General features: G+C 48.5%; 1 protein-coding gene across 3 annotated transcripts in view; it reads left to right on the top strand.

Moving 5' to 3' along the window:
• Positions 1-1,274, top strand: part of IFT43 (intraflagellar transport 43) — a 46,338-nt gene extending 45,064 nt beyond the window's left edge. For all 3 annotated transcript variants that reach the window (XM_059819808.1, XM_059819807.1, XM_059819809.1), the window contains 2 exons: positions 12-74; positions 891-1,274. In XM_059819808.1, coding sequence (XP_059675791.1) covers positions 12-74; positions 891-1,001 — 174 coding nt within the window. In that variant the 3' untranslated portion in view covers positions 1,002-1,274. The remainder of the gene's footprint in view (positions 1-11; positions 75-890) is intronic.
• The last annotated feature ends 13,129 nt before the right edge of the window (positions 1,275-14,403 follow it).

Genomic DNA, 14,403 nt, shown 5'->3' with positions numbered 1-14,403 from the left:
TGTGTTCATAGGATGGAGAGGTTGACCTGAAGCTTCTCACCAAAGTTTTGGCTCCAGAGCACGAACTACGAGAGGTGAGTCTTTCTTTTGTGGGAACTCCAACATGGCAAAAGCTTCTTATGTGTCTCAGATCATACTTGGAAAGTAAGCCTTTGTTGGTGGGGTGGAGGAGAGAGATGAGGAGGAGCTTGTCCAAGAGGATGGAGTTCTGATTTCCCCAGCAGATTATTTTAAAGATATGTAGGGCTTTCTCTGTGTGAGAATATGGCATCACTATGATTGGTCCCCTTCAGTATGAAAGAGCTAGTAAGGAAAATGTGAAGGACCTAGCACTGTCACAGATCCCTGCAGAAACAGTGCTCTGTGTATTGTCTTTTGGTAGCCACCGTGAGCTCCAGGTAGTTCTGCAGGGTGGTGCAAAGGGACAAAGGCAGAAAGCATTTGGGGTTTGGGCAGAGGGATGTGTTAAAGCAGGACAGAACAACCTCAATACAACTGGGGGGGCAGGAGCTCAGGACTTGCAACAAAGGATTTCTGCAGCTCAGAACTGCAGATGCTTCAGCAGAAGTGCAGAAGGGTGGAAGATTTTTATGGCTTCTCTTTATGCCCTGCCTGGGAATATCTAAGATCAACAAGTATAAAAAATTCTGTCCTTTATGGAAGTTTGGAACATGAATAATTCTGTTAAAATCTTTAAATTGTAGCAAGGATTCACATTTCATTCTGGCTAGGATTCCTGTTCTAGCCAACTGAATCTGTGACTTCCCTGGCAGGGGCAGTTGCCATTTAGTTTCTCTCTTTGCTGTTCATCTTGAATATTTGGCATCGTTCAGAGACCTTTGGGTGTCACCAGTAACATTTCAGTACGTTTGTCTTTTTCCTCTTGGTAGGATGATGTCAGCTGGGATTGGGACCATCTCTTCACAGAGGTGTCCTCAGAACTAGTGACTGAGTGGGACCTGGGACAGTCTGAGAGAGAGGACCACCTCAGTCTGCCCTAGAGCACTGGCACACCAGACATCTCCTCATACATGCATCCCCTGTAAATAGTTTAGCACTTTAATTTTCTATTCACTTGTTTGTATTTGAGAATTTATTTCAGACATGAAAATAAATAGGACCTTGCTCGGGAGAAGTTTTGGGTATTTTGTAATAAAAAATCTTTGTTCTCAAAAGAGATTAAGAATTCTAAACACAATAAAATATTTACTTATGAACAGTCACTTCCACCTCACTAGCGCCTTTATAGATAACTGCAACAGTCGATCTTTCCTCTACTGAAATGCAACCTCTCTGAGGTGGACCATCTTACAGTAGAGTGTGGTTTTCACTGATGGCTATCAGAGAAGCTTACGCTGATAGGATTTGTTTGCCTAGGACATCAAGATTATCATTTTCCTCACAACAGATGCCACAAGTTGTCAGGATACCCATTTTACATTTCATCTAGCAGCCTCCAGCCATCCCCTGCTAGTTTAACCTCTCTCCTGGAACATTACGTCTGTATTGACTCGGAGGAAGCAGCACCACCTATTAAACTGACAATACTGCTTCTTACAGCACCTCTTTTTTCCCTTGAGATGTCCCAGCTAAGTTTTGACCAGGCCTAACCCCCCTTAGCTTTTGCAATCAGATGAGATCACAGCCTGAACAGAGATAGCTTCAGGCAATAGGTAGTTTGCAAAGAAAATACTGTTTATTCCACGCATGTGAAAGAATGGAGCCTGCTGCTCTGACACAAGGTAACTCCCTGGTGGGTGTCTCCTTGGAACCAAGTAACGCACTCTTACTGTCATCTAAAGAAAAATCCATTTAGCTGTTAATGCGCTGTCCCCATAGAACATTGGTCATTATTTGCAGGAAACAGTAACATTACTTCTAAGCCAATGTCCTTCAAAGCTTTGTCCCGCTGGACAATCTTGCTATATGCTTCTGGGGGGCAGTGCAGGTGCTAGGAGGAAGGCTTGCTGTGCTGCTTTTCTTAGCTTGTTTGGTCGGTCTAATAGAGCACTGCATTCCCACTCGTACTGACAGCAGGACAGGTCAAATAACTCACTGTGAATTCAGTACTCTGCAAAATTTCAGATCAGAGTTGATAGGTCAAACAATTCTACCAAGAGAGAAGCAATTGGGTCCCAGTCTGGGGCCACCAAAATAAGGGGAAGCTTATTTGTCTCAAGGAGACACTAAGTTTTTTTACAACCAAGAAATCTCCCCTATAACTAGAAAACTAGGTGAGACAGAAGCTTGGGAGGCCAGTGTATGGAGGATAATCTCAAAGTCTTTCTCTGAGCAAACCTGTTTTGGTATGAACAGAAACTTCCCAGCTGAGCTAGCATCTATTTTTCTGTGACACCTATGGTTCTTGGCCAAAGAGAACTTAGAATGCTTCCTACGTACCAGGAAAAAAATATAAATTCAGCAAGCTAAAGTAGTTTAGCAAATCAGACAAACCCAACAAGCCAATCTGAGAGGAAGATAATGATAAAGGGAGGAGGGGGTGGGACATGGATTTTCTCAGTTCATCCCTCAAAGATCACAGGGAAAGCAGAGGCACTCTCCTCTCAATTGCAAACTGTAGTACCATCTAGTGTCGGTTCTCTCCCTTCTAATTGATCTGAGGTTCTAACCCACATTGTCCCTGTAAGCTGCTTGCCTGGTATCACCTTATTCAGTGGTATCTGCTTCCAGTGAGACTCTAGCCTCTTTGAAACATGATGCGAACATAACTTTCTGTGCCCTGAGAATGAGAGGACAAACTTTGATGGTTGCAAGAGTGGCGCAAAACAGACTACCGGTACCCCCACTGAAACTTGGGTCTCTGCACAATGTCCCTATCAGCAAAGTAACTGTCTTCCTACTACAACGCTGCACTTACCTCAAGTTTGTTGAGGAGGAGGGCAGGAAAACAGCATGAGCAGAGAGAGAAAGGGAGGCTGAGAGGTGAGCCTACCTATCTCTCTCCAGTCACTGTTGCAAAGCATACGAGGCTTTGCACTTTTGTGTCACCTCCTAAAACTATGCAGTCACCCGGTGCAAATCAACTGGTTTTCAATGACCACAAAAGCTGAAAATGCTCAGGCCTGAGGCACAAGAGTGGGTGAACTATGAATCCGATGCTTCTGGTTGCCCAGTCTCTGAGGTATGGTGTGTGATGCGTGGCATATTATGTGTTGTGTTTTTTTTAGGGGCTTGGGGACACGGCATTGCTGGCCAAATGGAGCATTAAGAGTGGATAACTAAGTGGTAGTTAGGACTGTAGCTACTGAGTGCTCTGTGCAGGAGTCATGCCAAGCCTATTGCTCCTCTAGCAGCTGTGCACTACACCAACAATCCTGGGCTGTCTCCAGGGAGGCTCCCAGAGCCATCTTCTGCCTCCAAGAGCTGCTCTGATCATCCTGGGTGGGCAGAGCACTCCTGTCTGGCTGCTCTCCCAGCAGGGAGGAATGAGAAGTGGAGCTGGGCTGTGCAGTGGTGCTCAGCTCCTCAGAGGCGGCAGGGGCCCTTCAGGAGTCAAAAGGAAGATGAAAGTACCCCTTGGAACAAGAGCAGGAGGGACATTGAACCCCGGAGATCCTCCTGGAGACGGTGAGAGGTAGGAATGGGTGAGGGCTTGGGGAGGGCCATTTGAGGCAGGGTGTGGGGAGAAGGGGGCCAGGACCAAGAGCGGGGTTTGTGGGAGAAGCAGAGTAGGGGCAAGAGGAGCAAGGAGGCTGAATGATTTGGGAACAGAGTATGCATAAAATTTGGAGGGGAGTGAGGCCAGAACAGGTGCTGGTGGAGAGCCAGGAGAGAACAGAGCACAAGAAAAGCATAGTGGGAGTTGAATGAGGCCTTTGCTGATGAGCTGTGGTCACGTTATGCTGGAGGAGCTGCTCTAAAGCTGCATAAAATCCTCCCAGAAGAGTGCGCTTGGGGCTGGGTGCTGTTGGCTACCCCCATCCGGCTTGGGACCCTGGGCAGGGATGCTCTGGGGTGGGAGGTAAGTGTGTGTGGGCCAGGCCTGTGCCCGCTCTGGGACCTTGGGAGCCCAGCAAATACCCAGGCAGAGTTTGCGAGTAGGGCTTGAAAAAAATCTCAGCCTCATCTATTTTAAGGCAGGAAGAGGTGGCTTTGATCATTTAGTCTGACCTGCTATAATACAGGCCATGGCAGAGTTCGGTGAGATGTGGCTGAGCTTTGGCTGTCTTTTAGAAAGGCAGACAGTATATTTGAAAGTCTTCCCTGGTTCGTTTTTCTAATAGATAATTGCCCTTATGATTCAAAATCTGCTTTTTTTCTATAATCAGTTTTTTAGTTTCATCTTCTGTTCCCTAAGCCTGCTTATGCTTTCACCTTCCCAGTTAAGCCATGCTGTCAGATATTTTCTCCTTGCTTCAGTATTTATGTGCACTGTGATCAAGTTGTCTCTTCAATTTCCTTCAATAAACTTAATAGACTGAGACTTGTTTCCATGTCTTTTCATTTCCTTCCCCAGCTGGAGGAGGAAAGGTGAGTGTCTGGCTCCTGGCCTTCCTCCAGCAAGCTGTTCCCACCCACCTTCCTTCCACAGTTGTGTTTTGGTTGCAGTGCTGGGAAGGTGGCTGAGACCTGTTGCTTCTCCTCTCTCAAGTCCTGGTGCTGTCAGAGGAGAACCTGCTCCTGTTACTCTCCTTGCTAAAAAGAAACAATGAGGTGCTTTTGCATGCCCAGGCCAGCTCTTGGCTCGTGGTGGCGCACCAGTATGTATTTGATGTGACAAAGCTGCCTCAGGAACCTGCATTTCTGGTAAGAGCGTGAAAAGAAGAAATGTCAGGTGTAAATTTTTTCTTGTAGTCTGCAAAGGTGTAGCTCTGGTTGATCCTCAGGTGAGGTGAGAAGTGAGAGCAATTTTCACAACAGTGCACCCATTTCCTAGGAACTCGGATCAGCCTTCCGGGCTGTGCCTAGCTGAGGAATAGAGCAGTAATCCCTTGTCAGTCTCCACAGATCTGTATCACAGAGGTTTAAAGTGAGGTGCAGTGGTGTGCCTGGGGCCACACAACAAATCTGTGGCAGAATCAGGGTTCCTGATTCAAACATGGCTTTCATACATCTGGTGAGTGTTTCCCATCTTCAATTCAAAGATGGCAATTCAACATAGAGAATCTTGTGTCCTGCTTACTCTTTGTTCTGCTCTGTTCATGCATTGCTGAGGGAGAGCTGCAAACCCGTCAAAGTGTATGTTGTCAACAGCATGTTTAGCTCAGTGAGCTGATCTGGGTGTCTGCCCAGGGACTTGCTGGGATTCTGGATGGGTGTAAATATCTACCCGCAGATAGCCTCTTGCAGGCTCAGGGCTCAATAGACTACCCCGGCAAATGGCGAGCCTCATCACGGATGAAGTAAAAGAAGTGAACAAAGGAAAAATTAATTCTAGGTCCTATCAGTTTTAGGAATCTCTGGTTTTGCTTATAATAATAGATACAATATTTATAGACTTTCTTAGTGGAGATGCTTTACTAGAGTGCAGTTTGTTGTTGTTGTTGGTATATTGGGGCTGAGACAGCATACACAGCACTGGAAAAAGATGTAGAAAATAAAAGCTGAAAAAAAGCCAGAGCCAGCAACTTTCTATTAAAGCCCCTCTTAAAGGGACTCTGGCTGGCTGTTTTATTAAGTGTGACAAAGTGATGGGAGGTGGGGGGGGAGCTCCTATGTTAATAAGTTGGAAAGGCACTGCTGTTCCTCTCGCCGGAGCATCTCAGGGAAAGTGGAATTAATTCATGGCATATGCTCCCAGCATCTGCTGCGGTGACCCAGAGTGGCGGGAGCGCTGCACCAGGCAGCGCGAGCCAGGGCGCATATTCCCCGCTCCTCTCTCGGGCCTTGCTTGCCGTCTGCCCGTGGCTGAGTGTGGGGACAGCAAGGCTGCTCAGATTGAGCATACACCCAGCCGCCTGCCCGCCTGCCTGCTGGCCCGGCTGGGATGTTGTAGCCTGGAACCAGAGACTTTCTCGCGCTGAAGAAGGAGACATGCTTTAGACTTGGGAGGGAGAAGGGGATGTTTGGATATAAAAGAGACCAATTTGAATGGAAACTAATTCAGTTTGTCCTAAACAGCCCTAATTCCTCCCACAGCATTCCCTGAGCAAGTGTTCCCTTCTCCAGCTATCTGACTTGTTCTGTGGCTTGCTGTGAGGCTCTGACTCCTCAGTCTCCTTCTTCCTTCTTTCCCACTGCATCTCTACAGATGATTTGATCCTCGCCTTGACAAAGACGACAGAGGTTGTATTTGCTGTTAGGCAGAATTTCATTCTCTGTTTAAGGTCTCCCAGGAAATAAGTTTCCACACCTTATTTCCCCTCCACCAGCCTGCACCACAGCCAGGAGCTGTATCCAGCTAGTACAGGTGGGTGCACTGTGTTGTTTCCAGGCTGCAGCGATCTTTGCCTGTGCTTCATGCTCTGCATGTGAGCTTTCCCTGGGGAAAGGGCACCCAGAGCCAGCCCTCCACTGGCTGCTCTTTCTTCAGCCACATCCTTCCGCCTTTTTGGACAACTGCCTGGGATATGGGACACTTTCTTGGCCTGGAGAGCTGACAGGGCCAAGAGAGACGAGAGCAGCGCGTGATCCCCAGACAGGGCAGAGGTGCCCCACGCTGCTTCTGTGCTCTCCCAGCAACTGCCCCCACACCTCAGCAGCTTCTTCCGCTTGCACTCCCTTTCAAAATGTGGCATCCCAGTCCCCGGCTGTGCTGGGAGCGTGCAGTGCTGAGTGAGGCCCAAGGCAGGGTCCCAGCTGTGGGGTACCACGAGGGATCCACAATCGGCTGCTATGGTGAGACCAGTTCTCCAAGGGCCATGCTTTATCTGGGGGGACAACCCTCATTCCTTGTGGCCACAGCCTGGGAAGCATCCCAATTGATCCAGTCATGCATGCTGCATGACGTGGACGTCCAAGGCTCCTGAGCCCATTAATCTCTCTGCTACGGTCCCTGGGGAGATGAAACCTTTCCTCCCAGTGCCCCGCTCCCTGAGCCTGCCCCAGCAGGCTGCTCTGCGCAGACCTTGCTGGGGCCAGAGCAGCTCTGGGCCACGGGCCCTCTTATCGGGCTCCATCTCCTGTCACTTTCAGGACCACTTCATTATCCTTTTATTACCCTCTTCTCCTGCTTATCGTTATTAATAATCACGCTGGATCGGCTGGAGTGCCGACAGCTGCCCCTTGTCTATTCTTTCTGTCTATTTTAATCCTGCCTGCTTATCTGGAATGAACCTGATCCTTTTTCTTTTAATTAAAGAAATTTGGTCAGCCAGCCCCTCCTCCATGCAGAGATAGGACTGATCACACCAGTGATATGCAGAGAGCAGGAGAAGGGGCAGATTGCTGGGTAACTGTGTTTTCCACAGCCCAAAGACATGGAATGTCGGAGTAGAGTCTGGAAGAGATTAGGGCGCATGTGTGCGGAAAAGCACAACATTGGGGTGCTGTGAGGTGCTCATCTTGGAGTCCCTGGGTCTGACCCAGTGTATTGGTGCAGGGCTGTGCGACTATATCTGTACTGCAGGCAAGAGGCATCACTGCACCAGTGCAAGACAGGCAGGGGAGGTCTGCTCACCCCTTTCTGCTTAGCATGGGTGGCAATAGCAATGCCAGGCTCAGAGCCGATACGAGTGGCACTGCCAGGGCTGCTGGGATTGCTGCAGTTCCTACAGGGGCTAAAGGAGTTTGCTTCTCAGTGCTTTGTAATTTTGCCAAGAGATGCAAGTGCTGGGCTTCACAGTGATGTTCCTACTTTGTGCTCCTACAGGCATTGCTTCCTGGGGCCACAGATCTTGTTCTAGTCTCTTAAAAATGCCTCACTGAGCAGTTCACTTGAGCTGAAATATTTGTGTTGTCTCAAGGGACAGGTCACTCGAGGAAGGGCTGTGCAAATAGGCGGGGGGAAAATTGTTGTGCTAATTCACACTTTTATGAACCCATAAACTCAAATCTGCATTCATTGCAATCTGTGAAGTGACTGGAGTGTGGGCTGAAATGCTTAGAAAGTGTTAATCAGGGGTCCGTAAAAAAGCAAAATGCTCTGGAGTGCAGCAGCAGGAGCTTGGCCATAAGCAGCAGGAGTATTCAACCTTAGCGCTAAAAATGCATATTCCTTGGTTCCCAAATGGTTCATTTCAGATGCACAAGTTGCAGCGTTGACTGAATGCGTATGTACCCTCTGCTACAGGATATGGCAACTGGCTCAGATTTGTAGGGCTGTTTCACCCCTGAGAGTCTGCGGGCCTAGGAAAGGTATAAGGCAGAACTTTCTGAAGCTAAAGTGAGAGTGTAGCTCTGAAATCCTGTCAAGCAGAGCCATGCTGGCTTCTGTCCCCGTGCTCCTGTTGCTTTTGAGTATTTCAGCTCACTGGGATGAACATTAACCTGCAGTTCAGGTGTTGGTGAGGGAGCTGCCACAATACAAACCCATGCGCATGGCTAAGCAGATCCTTTAAAAACATGTGATTCTGTAACAATCATAGGCAAGAATTGTGCATGGTGACATTCATGCTGTTGCTTCCATGTGAAATGTCCTGCTGCTCACAGAAAATCTTTTCATCATTACTTAATGTGGAACAAAATGTTTGAAAGATGAGAAAATGCAGGGTTCATTTGCCTAAACTGATGCACTAATAACTGGTCAGAGCTTTTATTATCTGACCCTGCTCCTTGAGCAAAAATCATCCCCCCTTCAGATCCAAGTAAGGAAAATTCTCAGGATGGTTTTTGTCCCTGAAACGATGAGGGACACCATTTTTGGTGTTGTGAAACATTTTGAATTAGCCAAAAAAGATGGACTTGCAGTCCATGTGATAGGCTGAAGTCTTGCTTTGATCATTACCCCGATAAGCAGAACTACCCGCAAAGCCAGGAAAGTGCCTGGGGAAATTGCCAAAGAATTTGGTCCAAGTCAAGCAACCTTCTCAGTGCTTCAAGCTCCAAAGCCAAACTGGAGTTAAGCTTGTGGCTTCCTGTGGCCTGCGGGGTTATGTGTACAGATGGCTGTATAGCTTGGTGAATCAACCCGCTAAATAAATGGGTGATAACAGTTCAGGCCATTGTAGCTATACCTGAGCTCACTCAAAGCTAGTCCAGATAGCAAAATCCATCTAACCCAGAGGGATGAGAAGCAGCCTGGATTTGCCCAGCTGAGTGCTGTGGCTCCTCTTCTTCAGGGATCTGAGCTCTTTTAAAGTCATCTCTGGTATTGCTCCTCTGTATTGCTCTATGCCCCACAGAGATACTCTTACTCACTTCCATGTCTTTCAAACCTGTGGTGCACAAGACTTAAGACCCTGTCTGTCCTTGTGTGAAGGGGATTGGATGCTCTTCATTTCATACACAGGGACCAGAGTCACGGGCTGATAGAGCAAGTTCTCCAGGGTCCCACGGTGAGACTGTGACACAGCTAGGAACTGAATCCAGCCCCTCCAATCATCCATCCAGTGCTGCAGCCACATTACTTCACTAACTAACTGAAATGATGCACAAGGCCAGTATATTTGTTTATTTTTATTTTCAACCAAAAACTGGTTTCAGGCTGTAGAGCTCCTTCCCGATTTTCAAAAACACAAAGTAAAACTTCACAGTCTCTGTACAAAACACCTTCCCCAGGAACAGCACAGCACACTGCCCACCTGGTAGCACCTCTGTTGATACAGTAAACTGTAATCATCTCCTGCAAAAATGGCTTCCTACCATAAGCCTGCTCCCCTCATCCCAGAAATACCAAGGGAAAGGGATGAGTTGCGAATGTGCCAAACTATTTTCCAGTGCAAGCTCTGGAAGTCTGAAGCCAATAGGGCTCTTGCCTGCTGATGTCTCTCTCTACAGAGTCCCCAAAATCAAGCTCTTCTGCTGAGCTCAGCAGAAGAGGACCACAGAGTAGCAGTGGTAAATCTCCATGCTGAGAGATGCGCAGGCCAGAAAGGCTTTGGTAAGTCACGCAGTACCACATTACCTTAAGATTAACCAAGCAAATGTGGGGTTTTTTTTTTTTCTTTTTTAAGTCACATGATGGTCAAGAGCCTCTAACGAAGTTGTGGGCCCTGTCTGTCCCAGGGGCTGTAGGCTCTTATCACAGGGTACCCCAGCCCCAACTCACTTAGTTCTTAATCGAGCGGGACTGGTTGCGGCGCAAAGTCTGTGATGGCTTCTTGTGACATAAGACAGGCACAGAGAGAGCTTTGTAAGATGCCAGTGACTTGCATGACATGCAATTGAGTATGACCAGTGTGGAGAATAATGCTCAGTATAGGCAATGTCACATTAGGCAAACAGACCTGGAATACATGTGTGGGTCTAAAATGTCTGTCCTTAACTTCTCAGATAAATGTGGTTTTTGCTTACATAAAGCAAAAAATATGTATCTGGGTCATACTAGATACACACCTTTCCTTGGCTGGAGGTGTCTCCGTGCCACATAGAGTATACCTGTATGTCACCAGCTGAGTGGTTTCTGTCCTGTTGGGCTCAGGGTTCTGTTTGTCTATCTGTACAATGTGCACATGCATCAGTGATGGCTGAGGTTGGAAGTATTTATGGCAATTAAAATGTTTTGCCTGGAAGCTGTTTTGGGGCTTTTTTGAAGTGAGGATTTTCAGACTTCAAGGTGTTAACAGCCTCTCTAAACGGTTTGTTTTTTAATTGCAGCAAATGACTGTGGAGCCATTAAACATTCGCCTCTCTGCAGTTGTTTCTAAGCCCTTTCAGTCCTTCTTCTATTTATTCTGTTTAATTCAGTCAGGTAGCTTCGGGGCAGTGAAGATCAATACTTTACTTTGATAGAAAAGAGTCAGGTTTGAAACATAGAGATAAAACTGACACATTTTGTATAAATTTAATTAAAAATGCACCTTTAGCGGCTTGTTGCAAGCACAAAGCCAGCCCTCCATCTAGCTATCTCTCTGTCTCACTCTCTGTCTCTCTCTTCCCTTTCTTGTTCCTAACAGGAAGATCTCTGAATCTGCCTCACCAACAAAGCAACTCGTTTTATGATTTTTGTCTTGAAAGTTTAGCACTGAGGGAGCAGGATGGAAGAGATGTGAAATTCTAAACAGACCTTTAGCTCTCTCCCCAGTCCCACTCCTTTTGGTGGTGGTGGCTGGGGGGACGAGGAAGGAGCCGGCTCCCCAGTGGGGGAAGGAGAGGGATGAGGCAAAATGATTTTTTTTTTTTTTAAACCCAGCAGATTGGACACCCTGGGGCACTTTCCATGTGGATCTGTAGCTTTCCTCCACTCCCACCCCCCTCTTCTTGCTTTGTTAAACTGAGAATTATTTTTCTGACTACATGTGCATCCCCGATCCCACTAGCATAGTGCTGGCCACAAGGCAGTGTCTTTATTCTCTCTTTCTTTTTCCACCTCTGCCCCCCTCATTTCTTCCCTCTCCCTCTTTCTCTAACCCTGCTGCCAGTGGGGACATTCATCTTGTGTTTTATAATCTGGCCCCTTCACCCCCTTCCCCTGCATGTCTCTCTCTCTCTTTCTCAATCCTGTTTGGCTCGGTTCATTTTTCACTTGAGTGCCTTTCCTCCCAGACTCCCCTCTGCTCCGGCCTCCCTCTGCTCAACACCAATAAAACATGCACAACACAGGTAGAACAAGGTGCCAGGGCTCAGCGTGACAAACAGCTCACACACCACTCAATAACCATGGCTGTAAATTGCCCCCTCCTCACCCTCTCCGCCAGCTCCCAGGAACAGTGGCTCGGCTGGGCTGACGTGGCACATGCTGCCCCACCACAGGGTGGGGAAAACCAGTGGGAATTTGGACACCAGCCACCACCGGGGCAGAGACCTTTCCAGCGCTGTCATTAGGGGTTGAGAGATTTAGTGTCCCCATTTCACTCCCCGGTGAGGCCATGCAGCCCAAGGTGCCCCAGGGGCTTGCTGGAAAATAGTTGTGCAGCAAGAGGGTGCAGACTACCTTCCTGACCTACAAACCACCTCTTTAAGTCATATTTTGTGGCCAAGAGTCTCAAGACTCATTCCATCCATGCAAGCTCTGGGAAGGTTTTGAAAGGGAAGGATGACAGCGTCTTCCCAAGGGTCCCTCTGTTCCCAGGGGACAGAGCCGAGCTGGCAGCTCTGGCCAGGCACCACGTCACCTCTGAGAGCCAGGGTCTCCATGGCTGGTGTTCCCCATGCCTGTGCCAACCAAGCTGAGGCATGTCAACTGCTGAGCTGCAGCGCGGCCTTCCTTGGAATAGAGCATCTCTGCCTGCCATGTGGGCTTGGGCTTGCCAGGGCCACCTCGGCTGCGCACTCGCACTGCACATCTCTGCAGTGCTCACATGTGCTTGGTGCTGTGTACTCGTGTTCGAACAAGCACACAGGAGAGAGAAATAAACCATCACTCAAGAAAAACAAACTACACGGCAAGGAACAGGCAAGGGGAAAAAGAACAAACTGGTTAACAACATAAACATGAACCACACCTCTCACCAGCCGGCAGCACCTGCGATCAGCTTCTTCCTGGGTCTGCACAGACTCCATTGAGAGCAGTAGTGTTAAAGAGCACATGGAAAATGGTTGGTACATTGTGGATGGTGTGGGAAAGGGGAGTGAGGGGGGACAAAGCAGGTGTCATTGGTGGAGCCTGGACAGAAAGGAAGGAAAGGGTCTGCAAGATGAGAATAAGCTGGAGGCTCATGCACAAGCAACATGGGCGTGTGGAGGAGGCTGAAGGACAAAGAGGCACAGCCATGTATACCGAAAAAGCAGCAGCAAAATTCAGCCTGTATGATCGGGGCAAAAGAGAGGAGGTGTCTGCCTCCCCGGCTGTGGGCCTGGGTGACCCTGGGCTGTGTGTGGGGGGCTGTCGGTGGATCAGCATGCAGGCAGTGCCCCAGCTCGAGGCAGAGCAGGGGCTCTCAGATACAGCTGCAGGGAGAGATGTGCAGCCGCTGCACAGAAAGGTACTCTGTGATTTCCATTGTGTTTGACTTTAGCTGTCAAAACTGCAGTCACTGTGAATTTTGCTTGAGAACCAGAGGATACTGCATGGGTGGAGCTGCTAGTTTGGCAACAAGATGCAAAGCTGGGTACCTGCCCCATGGATTTCAGGTGTCAGCCCCCCTTGTCTTAGGTAATTGCCAACTCCAGCAGATGTATGTGCCTCCTGTTACCAGTTTCATTTGGCTATGGGATTCCTCATCACCTCTCTTGTGTTAATTTGTGCCAGTAATATACATAGCATTTCCTACCTTCGTACTTACAGGAGGCTGTATTTCAGCTGCAAATGAAGAGAGTGTATTCTGTAAATTGTTAACTAGTGCTTTGGATCGCCAGTGTAAAAGGAAAACTCTCATCTTTGCATTGCCCTGTGCCCCAGCCCATACTGGCATCTCTGCTCTGCGGTTCAGGCTGCTCAGCTTTACCAGCAGTGAAAGCAGAGAGTTTCCTTGCTAAGCTAAGGCATGATGGGGTTAACTCTGTCAGTCTGTCTCCATAATATCTGCTGGAACATCAGTTAAAGTCCTTCTGAGTGATTTGTGGAGGTGAGTGCTGAGGGCTGGTTTCCCAGGGACTGTGCCACGAAGGAGCACGTGTGGCGTACAGTGCACTTCTACAGACAGACAACTCCTGCATCTTCTGCCTTTAATCACAGCAAATGAAAGTTTCTAAACAGGCGTAAGATGCCAGGCTTTTGTGTTCTGCCACCGGAGCTGCCTCTGCGCTGCAGTCAGTGCCGGTAATTGCAGACAGAAGCCGCCTTGTGTTAAAATGGCATCGGTAATTGAAACGGAATTCAGAATCAGGACCCTGCAGGCACTGCTCGGTGAAAGAAGAAATAAAGATCGTTTGGGTCACATCTTTTGTAATTTGTGTTTAATAATCGTACCAGGAGGTACATACAAAGGGAGAGGAGACATGAGACGCAGCCCACTCCCCCTCCTCACACACTCTGCCTCGCAGCCTTCCAGTGGAGACGGGGGAGCCTGGCAGGGACCCCACACCCCGCTCGGCTGGGGTGGGGTGGTGGGAGGTCTGGCGGCTGCTTGTGAGGCCGAGCCAGTACTGCATTCTGGCAGCCAGGAGAGAATGACTCCCTGGGTCTGTGTTAAACTGGATGCTCAAGTTCTGGTGTTGCAGTTAGGCTGAGGATTTATGGGCCGAGGTGCTGGCCCTTGCTTGGTGGGTCTGGCTAAGCACTGAGCATCAGAGGGCACTCCACTGATTTGCAGTTTCTGCATTTCTCTTTGAAATGGGCTCCCTTTGGTATCCTTCCGACGGGCTTCTGTGGTTATGCCTGTGCAAGTATATTCAAGCAAACTCAAGCTGTAGGCATGGTTCGTGCTGAAACGTCCCAAGCCTCTTCCATCACAGCACAATGAGGCCTCCTCTGTTCTGCTTATGGGGAACAGTGTGCTGCCTGTGCTCCCCCCACAAATCACA

Source organism: Gavia stellata, chromosome 7 (assembly GCF_030936135.1).
Source record: "Gavia stellata isolate bGavSte3 chromosome 7, bGavSte3.hap2, whole genome shotgun sequence".
In the NCBI taxonomy this organism is placed as follows: Eukaryota; Metazoa; Chordata; class Aves; order Gaviiformes; family Gaviidae; genus Gavia; species Gavia stellata.
Note: the sequence above shows the minus strand (reverse complement) of the source record. Positions and strands in the feature narration are given on the sequence as shown.